The sequence below is a fragment of the Apium graveolens genome, chromosome 1, assembly GCF_009905375.1.
Source record: "Apium graveolens cultivar Ventura chromosome 1, ASM990537v1, whole genome shotgun sequence".
NCBI classification, from domain to species: Eukaryota; Viridiplantae; Streptophyta; class Magnoliopsida; order Apiales; family Apiaceae; genus Apium; species Apium graveolens.
Genome location: NC_133647.1, coordinates 195,586,518 through 195,595,709, shown reverse-complemented (window position 1 = coordinate 195,595,709; position 9,192 = coordinate 195,586,518). Strand labels below are relative to the sequence as shown.

Sequence of the window (9,192 nt, the reverse complement as noted above, 5' to 3'; positions counted from 1 at the left end):
AAATTGACAACCTATTTTATGAGATGACAATTTTTGACATGTCAAGTCGGCATCCCATACCATCTCACCAGGCATCACATGACTTCCTGACAACTTCAATGGAGTGGATGTCAATCCATGTCGTGACACGTGACATTGACACTCATTTTGACACCCACAATTGGAGTTGCTATGGGCCACGGAAGAGAGGAGGGTACATTTTTGTTTCGGCCTTGATAATATTGGGCTTGGCCTTTCAAAGGCTTAGAGACTTTTTGTACATGGATGTATTGATCCTATTGGCCTGCAAAAGAAAACAAGTCATACAAGGTTTATTTGTTTGTCCCCGGTAAAAAAAATTAAAATACCGTGGACTTGAAATATTTAGAAAGTGTCATTTCACATTGTTGTTTGGTTAATAAAATTAAAAAATATACTTTTCGAAATTAAATTTCCATCAAATATAGGAAGTTGTTCATCAATCTCTTGTGGTAACTTGCATTTACACCCTTCTCTCTTAAATTGAACGTTTTTCCATCATTAATTTTTTTAAAATATATGGAAGTGCCGCTCAAAATTCGAAAATATAAATGGGTATTCTCAAAATTTGTCCGGTGTCCCCCTAAACTAAAATTCCTGGATCTACCCTGGACATGACAGGTGCGGATCTAGAATTATTTATTTAGGGCACACCGAGTAAATTCTAGAAAAACTTTTACAGTTTCATCAAATTTTTAACGGTAAAAAAATGTAAAAAATTATTTAAGTGGACACGTGTCTCTCGGTACTCTTTACTAGATCTTCCCAGACATAGACCAGTTTTATTGCATAAGATTGCACTTCAAAGGTCTTGCAGAATGATTTTAGCACCATATTGTGGTCGGAGAAGAAAATAGAGCTCAGGAGCATGCAGATAAGATGGCGAAAGCTCGAAACAGAAGTTTTGCAAGATCATTGCTACAGCCATCCTTACTTCTATCATGGCAAAATGTTGGCCAATGCATGTTCTAGGACCCCAACTGAATGGAATAAACACTGGCAACCCTCAGAAAACCTTTGCGGATTGAACTCTTTCGCGTCTTCTCCCCATATTTCAGTGTCATGATTGTGAAAAATGACTGCCATTGTCAAGTGTACCCATGCTGGTATAGTCAGATTACCTAGTTTCATCTTCTTTGAAGTAGCTCGTAGAAGCATACCTGCTGGTGGATATAGCCTAAGCACCTCCTACAATATCATGTTTATCTGCAATTGAAAAGAACAAATCATATTTTACGAGCTTTAAAAAACAGATCTCCCGACAGCCTAAGCTCTGATACCATGTTGAGTAGCCAGCTCATCTTAAATCTCGTAGAGGAAGACCCGAACATGATCTTATACTCTTTAACATTAACAAGTCATCTTGTTCACCTTTTCTCCTTTTTCAAGCGTCTCCTCTCGTTTCTTGACGATCCTACTCAGTTGATCTATCATTTCCTTGTTTAATACTTTCATTTTCCTATTCTCTTTAACTTTAAAGTGCCTACATTTGAAGTAAATCTATCAGAACAACAATAATTTCATTCTTGAGAGTATTCCCTGGTCGCGAAATAAGTGTAATATCAAGCATATAACATCAGTGTTACCTAGCCCATGGGATGTAACTTGTAGCCATAAACTGAAATGCAAGGTCAGCTTGCATCTCGAAATATTCTTCTACCTTCTTCAAATTACTGCCAAAGGCTGCTCGAGAAATCATATCACCAGCCAGATTTTCGATATAAGGCCATGCATCATTTTCAGCAGTTCCTGTTGCTGAGACCAATGTTTTCCACTTACTGATTGTATCTTCACAGCTCAAGTAAATCTCTGGTAATGTTCCCCTCAAACAGACATAAAAGACAAAATCAGAGTTAATTAATCTACTCACAGAGAATGAATCTTGTGCTAGGATTTTTAACTCTGCCACTGGAGAAACATACCTTTAGCTTCTCCAAATTAAAAGCAAGGTTGATTATTTTTCTATGTCTAGGCCATTTTTCGCCATGAGCTGTCGAAAGCCCTCCTATAACAAGGTCAGCAACTGGATCCGGATACACTTTATGAAAGTCATCAGGCTTAGATAAAATCTCCTTAACAAGCATCGGATCCATAATGTTTAGCCTTGGTTTTGCTCCAAACCATATAAATGAGTTCTTTCCTGCAAATTACATAAAATATTCACTTAACATGTCCAGACCAAGGGTTGATGACCCATTGCTATCAAGATTTACTAAAATGACAGATAGTAAATGGTGGCCATTAAGTACCATGCTTCTTGACAATGTGATCCTTAATGAAGCTGATCATTTGTCTTAGTATTTCCTGTTATGAATAAAACCAGTCTTGCACCTGTTAGCGGATTTGGTCATTAGTGTCAAGTAATATGTTGGCTGCATTTGCTGAGTAGGATTCATATAGGGTCCATCATATTTGTTTGTCCAACGTCTAGACGTTGTGTCTAGCACTTTCTCTTCTTGTCTTATTGTTAGGGGTACTGTAGTCTTTGCTCAGGTTGTTAGAATTGCAACGTTGTGATAGGGTTTAAAGGACAGAGGTAGTAGCTGGATTGCTCAGATGTGTAATTCATTTCTTTCAGAGTTTTCTTGAATGCAAAGACACATTCTCCCAAAATCTCTTTAGAGCTGTATCAAATGGAGTGATTAGTGAAGAGTTGTTTATTATATTTTCAGTAGCCTTGTTTGTTATTCTGTAGTCGAGTTTTTTGGTTGAGATCTAGTTGGTGTGTGTAGTCATTATCATACACTGTTGTGTTTAATCTGGATCTACTCATGGCTACAAATAGGCTTACTGTTTCGGATCTGCAGAATCCTCTTTTTACGCATCCTTCAGATGGGCCACTCTCCATTAGTGTGCCAAAGTTAAAAGGAGCAAGGGACTACAGAACATGAAAAAGATCATTTGAAATTCAGCTTTCTACAAAGTGCAAGCTTGGACTCGTGGATGGGTCTGTTGTAAGAAGCACCATAGATGTTGCAGAAGCCAGCCAGTGGGATACATGTAACAATCTTGTGATTTCTTGGATCCACAACAACATCTCAGAGAACATCAAGTCATTTGTGTTGTTCATCAACAACACTCATGGCATATGGAAGCAACCGGAGAAGAGGTTCTCTCTCACAAATGGATCAAGAAAATATAAACTGAACAAAGATCTTTTCAGTCTAAAGCAGAATAACATGAAGATAAGCGACTATTTCACCACAATGAGCAGTTTGTGGGAAGAAATTGATTCGATGAATATACTGCCCACTGTGAGTGTGCTGACACCAGAAATAGCAGCGCTCCTGAAGGCGATAGACGACATGAAAGAAGAGGCCAAGTTATGCCATTTCTTAAATGGCCTCGATGACGCTTATGGGGCACAAAGAAGTCGGCTGTTAATGATGAGTCTCCTACCTTCAGTAGAGGTGGCATGTGCTGCCATTCAACAAGAAGAATCACAGAAGGAAGCCTTGCAACTGGGTGGTCTGAATGACTCTGAATCTATGGCGATGTTCAGTAAAAAATATGATGGAAAAGTGTGGTCGTGCACCGCTTGTGGGAAGAAGGGGCACTCGGTTGAAAGATGCTGGGAAACTATAGGCTATCCTAAATGGCATTTTAAGCACAATCCTGGATAGCAGAAACAAGTTGGTGGAAAATGGTCTGGAAACAAGAAAATGGCAAATAATGCTCAAGTGTTAGAATCAAGTGCTCAAGGCTTGAACATGACACCTCAACAAATTGAACAGTTGTTGAAGCTCATACCTCAAGTTAAAGGGATGAAGATGAAAGGCTCAGAAACAGATGAGGAAATTGACTATAGTTTTTTTGGTATGGTTTGTACAAGCAAGGACAAGGCTGCGAAAACAATGGAGTGGATCATGGACTCGGGTGCATCTGACCATATGACTGCATCTCTGAAGAATCTGGTGAATGTTCGTGCTGCTCCAGCTAGCTTCACAATTTTGTTACCCACTGGAGACTCGGCTGTGATAAGTCACATAGGTGATGTGAGATTGAGAAATGGGTTGAAGCTCTCAAATGTGTTGTATGTGCCTCAGTTCACACACAACCTATTATCTATACACAAACTTTCAAAAGACAATGGGTGTAATGTGATATTTAACCCTGGAGAGTGTGTTATAGTTGACTGCAAAACTAAAGCTGTTGTTGGAAAAGGGGAATTAAGACAAGGATTGTATTATCTCGAAGACTGTGTTGGTGAATTTAAAGCAAAGGCCATGACTGGACAAAATTCAAAAGTGAAAGTGGATAATGTAAAGAAAAGGAAGGAATTCATCTTGTGGTACCAGAGGCCGGGGCATGCCTCCATTTCCAAAATACAGCATATTAGTCACATCAAACACTGTGTAGCACAGAAGGTAAGCATGGTATGTCTCACATGCCCTGTAGCTAAAATGACTAAACAATGTTTTCCCACTAGTGATTCACATGCTACAAGTGCTTTTAATTTAATACATGTTGACATATGGGGTCCTTATAAAGTTGTTACTAAAGGAAAGTTTAGATTCTTTTTGACCTTGGTAGATGATTATAGTCGTGTAACTTGGGTCTATTTAATAGAAAAGAAATCTGACTATTTTGAAACATTGATGAAGTTTGAGGAATATGTTTTCACACAGTTCAAGAAGAGAATACAGATCATTCGATCCGACAATGCTCTTGAATTTGCTGATAGAGAATGCATAAAATACTTGACAAGCAAAGGCATAGTTCACCAGAAAACGTGTCCTTATACGTCACAGCAGAATGCAAGGGCGGAAAGAAAGCACATGCATGTGCTTGAAATGGCTAGGGCCTTACGATTTCAGTCAGGTTTGGCTCTATCCTACTGGGGTGATTGCGTTTTGACAGCCGTGTTCATCATAAATAGAATCCCAAGTGTTGCCTTGAAGTTTGAAGTCCCGTATAAGAAGTTGTTTGAGGAAGAGGTAGACTATGATGAGCTGAGAACATTTGGGGGCTTGGTTGTAGTTTACAATGCAAAGCATGGCTCAGACAAATTTGCTCAAAGGGGGATACCAGGCATGTTCTTGGGATATCCAAATGGAACGAAGGGCTACCGAGTGCTGAATTTAGAAACAAAAGAAGTAATGATTTCAAGACACGTACAATTTCACGAAGATGTGTTCCCACTTAACAAAAATGCTGAGAAAGAGGGTTCACAGTCAAATGAGGAGTCAAATTCAGAGATGGAACTGGAACTGGAGAAAAGTGATGTTGAAGAAGGAAACAACACTGAAGATGGGGGTTCACAGTCAAATGAGGAGTCAAATTCAGAGATGGAACAAGTTCAGCCTCGAAGGTCCACAAGATTGACGAAGCAACCCATGTGGATGCAAGACTTTGTCACTCCTGCCTCCAATATTGTGACAGGAAAAGCCATGAGTGCAGCTACTGTCATGTCACAGAATATGAGCTCGAATTTTCACTGCTTTCTTGCCACTATCATACCAAAAGTTAATGCAACATCATTTAGTCAAGCTGTCAAAGAGCAACATTGGGTAGATGCCATGAACGCAGAGCTAGAAGCTTTGGAGAGAAACCAGACTTGGGAAATTACAACACTGCCGCACAACAGAAAATCCATTGGTTGCAAATGGGTTTTCAAAACAAAATTCAAGGCTGATGGACAGGTGGATAAATATAAGGCGAGGTTAGTCATACTTGGGTACAAGCAACAATACGAAATCGATTATGTGGACACATTCGCTCTTGTTGCCAAAATGACAACCGTGAGAGCTATGCTTGCAGTTGCAGCTCTAAAGAACTGGCATGTCCACCAGCTAGATGTATCAAACGCATTCTTGAATGGAAAATTGGAAGAAGTTATTTACATGGTGTTTTCTAAATGATACACTGGCTACGGGAGCAGAATTGCAGTGAATGAAAGGCATGATGAAGCAAGGAATAGTGTGCAGCTGGTATGTCGATTAAAGAAGGCATTATATGGCCTTCGCCAAGCATCAAGAAGGTGGCATCATAAACTCTCAGTAACCTTTCTATCAATGGGATTCAGGCACTCCAAAGCTGATTACAGCCTATACTCTAGAGTCACCAATGAGGACATGTTGTTGGTGCTCATATATGTCGATGACATATTGATTTCTGAAAACAATGAGCAGTCAGTTAATGACTTGAAAGCTGAGATGTCGACACATTTTTTGCTGAAAGATCTGGGAGCTGTGAGCTATTTTTTGGGCTTGGAAATCGACTGGAGCAGTGATGGGTTCTTTATTTCACAGAAAAAATATGTTCTAGGGCTGCTGAAAGAGTTCAACATGCTAGAAGCCAGTCCATTAAAACTACCAATGGATGTTCACGTGTCCTTGAATCCTGAGAAGGGGGAGTTGCTGCCTGACCCCAGCACTTATCAAAAACAATTGGGGAAGCTAATTTATGTCACCATCACCAGACCTGACTTAGCCTTTCCTGTGCATAACCTTGCACAATATATGCAAAGGCCTACAACCGTTCACATGCAAGCTGTTAAGCGAGTGCTGCGATATCTCTTGAACAATCCTGACCAAGGAATCCTCCTGGCTTCTGATTCAGCTGCCCAGCTCACTGCATATTGCGACAGTGACTGGGCCAGTTGTCCTATTACACGCAAATTGACTTCAGGGTACTGTGTTCTACTGGGTCAGTCACCAATCGCATGGAAAACTAAGAAGCAAACGGTAGTGGCAAGATCCACAGAGGAGGCAGAGTACCGTGTAATGGAACTTACATGTTGTGAAGTGACTTGGATGTCTGCACTTCTCAAGGACATGGGACTACTTGACTTGCCACCAACTATAATCAAAAGCGATAACCAAGCTGCCTTAGCAATAGTTGCAAACCAGGTGCTACATGAAAGAACCAAACATATCGAGCTGGACTGTCATTTCATAAGGGACAAGATCGTTGAGGGTGCAGTCACAACTTCACATGTGCCTTCGCATAGTCAGCTTGTCGATATACTCACAAAGCCTCTACCAGTCAAGCAACGCAATCAGCTTCTTCGCAAGATTGGAGCCTCTTCTCAAATCCGCTCCACTTGAGGGGGAGTAATGAAGCTGATCATTTGCCTTAGTATTTCCTGTTATGAATAAAACCAGTCTTGCACCTGTTAGAAGACTTGGTCGTTAGTGTCAAGTAATATGTTGGCTGCATGTGCTGAGTATGATTCATATAGGGTTCATCATATTTGTTTGTCCAACGTCTAGTAGTGTCTAGCACTTTCTCTTCTTGTCTTATTGTTAGGGGTATTGTAGTCTTTGCTCAGGTTGTTAGAATTGCAAAGTTGTGATAGGATTTAAAGGACATAGGTAGTAGCTGGATTTCTTAGATGTGTAATTCATTTCTTTCAGAGTTTTCTTGAATGCAAAGACACATTCTCCCAAAATCTCTTTAGCATTCCTGATACATTTCTATTTAGTCTTTAAGCCTCGTATGGAAAAACGCGTGCTCCAATGTCGTGAGAGAACTCGATAGGTTTGGAAGTTGCTTCTCATGCTATACTGAAGAACTCCTTCATGTCTCCATGCAGAAATCTATAAGAATTTCCTTTGAACCCCAACTATTTCAATTGTTTCTATATCTTTTTGGCATTATCTTTGATACAATTTTAGTGCAAAGTTGACAATGATAATCAAAATAACTGAGATTGCTGTTGAAGCTACAAACTTCCACACTTCCATAGTAACTGTCTAGGAGCCAATGTTTTAGTCTGCTATCATCAGTAGTTTTTATACAAGATAAAGGAGAGCATGAGTCTGAAATTATTGTGTTAAATTATTTCATGTGCTTTATTTGTTAACCAGCAATTATTTTAGTTGGCGTTATCCTTTCTAGGGCTCCGTTTAGGAGTGCTGTTGAAAACTGCTGTGTTGTGAGAAAAAGTGTCGGTGGAAAAAGTGATGTCAGGAAAATTAGATGATTGTTTGGTATTTTTTTAATTTATGCATGTTTTGAGATATAATATATAAAAACAATATTTTTGAGAAGGTTTGATAGTGAAACTGATAGTTACTTCCTGCAAAAGCTGAAAATAACTTTTTCCACAAGCATGAGGGACATGCTTTTGCTAACAACAGCTTTTAGACCAAATGCGCTTTTTCATTTCTTACAGCTTCTGTAACAGCAATAACATGCTTTTGCTAACAGTAGTTTTTAGACCAAAAAGGCTTTTTCATTTTTAACAGCTTCTGCAACAGCAATACCAAACGGGGCCGCGTTCGAGAGGTTCATGTACATATATTTAGGTCTGGGTATGGGTGGGGAAATGATAGGGTCCAATGGGCTTGTATCTTTGGGTATTTACGGGGTCTCCTAAGAATGGCGGGCCATCCAGCCCAATCCAGCAGTCATGTATGTGTACACCAACCAATCAATCATACTCCATCACAAAATGGCATTGGGCCCGTTTGCTGTTTCCTAAAAAATATATGTTATAAGTGACATATAAGTGATATGAACATCGTAATTTATAGTTATTTATGTGTTTGAATATATTTACGTATAAGTTACTTATAAGTTCATAATGTGTTTGGTAAATCATAACTTATTAGTTAAATTTTTAAAAACAAAATTAAAATTTAAATTACAAATTACATGAATTAATAATTTTAATTCATAAATATGAGAATTTAAAATAAGAAAATGAACTTGTGCCTCATAAAAATTTAAATTATATAATATATGGATTTTAAATTTAAAACAGAATAAAAGATATTGCACAAAACCCATGATCAAGAGATTAAGAACAAAAAAATTGCTATATCACCGAGAAAAGCCTAAGCAAATTATTAATAATAAACACGCTAATTATTATGATATAAACAAAATCAAAAAAATGATCAATTTTTTACCCAAATTATTAACAATATTGAAGTCTTAAATAATGTTTATAATATACATGTAATTGATTTATACAACAAGATGGGAAGATGGAAATGATGAAATGAAACTTGAAAGTATCTGTCCACTAACATTCGTGTTTTGCAATATATGAAGCGGTTAATTTCTGTTTCTTAAATTTTCCAAACAGCACCCACAACTTGGATTGGTTGTTCTGATCATTTAAGTTGTGTTGAATGGATTCCCAAACAACCACATTAATTTATTTTAGCTCACATCCACGATATAAATTTATTTTATTTTATCTTATATGCTTCTTACTACCAA

The 9,192-nt window shown here is 38.4% G+C and overlaps 2 protein-coding genes across 2 annotated transcripts; one reads left to right on the top strand and one right to left on the bottom strand.

Moving 5' to 3' along the window:
* Nucleotides 1-957: 957 nt before the first annotated feature.
* Nucleotides 958-2,307, bottom strand: LOC141714762 (cytochrome P450 72A397-like). Its single transcript, XM_074518263.1, has 5 exons — nt 2,268-2,307; nt 1,941-2,158; nt 1,605-1,825; nt 1,390-1,501; nt 958-1,206 (listed from the first exon to the last, which is right to left on the bottom strand). Exons 1-5 carry the CDS (start codon nt 2,305-2,307, stop codon nt 958-960), a joined length of 840 nt encoding a protein of 279 aa, XP_074374364.1.
* Nucleotides 2,308-2,789: 482 nt separating this feature from the next.
* On the top strand, nt 2,790-3,641 carry LOC141714758 (uncharacterized). Its single transcript, XM_074518259.1, has 2 exons — nt 2,790-2,870; nt 2,931-3,641. The coding sequence occupies exons 1-2, from the start codon at nt 2,790-2,792 to the stop codon at nt 3,639-3,641; spliced, it is 792 nt and encodes a 263-aa protein (XP_074374360.1).
* The last annotated feature ends 5,551 nt before the right edge of the window (nt 3,642-9,192 follow it).

Excerpts from the sequence above, each read along its gene's own strand:
- LOC141714762 (XM_074518263.1), bottom strand. The coding sequence starts at position 2,307 with ATGATCAGCTTCATTAAGGATCACATTGTCAAGAAGCATG. Across the intron at positions 2,159-2,267 it reads TCACATTGTCAAGAAGCATG|GAAAGAACTCATTTATATGG; the intron begins GTACTTAATGGC and ends TGTAATTTGCAG. Across the intron at positions 1,502-1,604 it reads AGTTACATCCCATGGGCTAG|GCACTTTAAAGTTAAAGAGA; the intron begins GTAACACTGATG and ends CTTCAAATGTAG.
- LOC141714758 (XM_074518259.1), top strand. The coding sequence starts at position 2,790 with ATGGCTACAAATAGGCTTACTGTTTCGGATCTGCAGAATCCTCTTTTT. Across the intron at positions 2,871-2,930 it reads ATGGGCCACTCTCCATTAGT|CTTTCTACAAAGTGCAAGCT; the intron begins GTGCCAAAGTTA and ends TTTGAAATTCAG.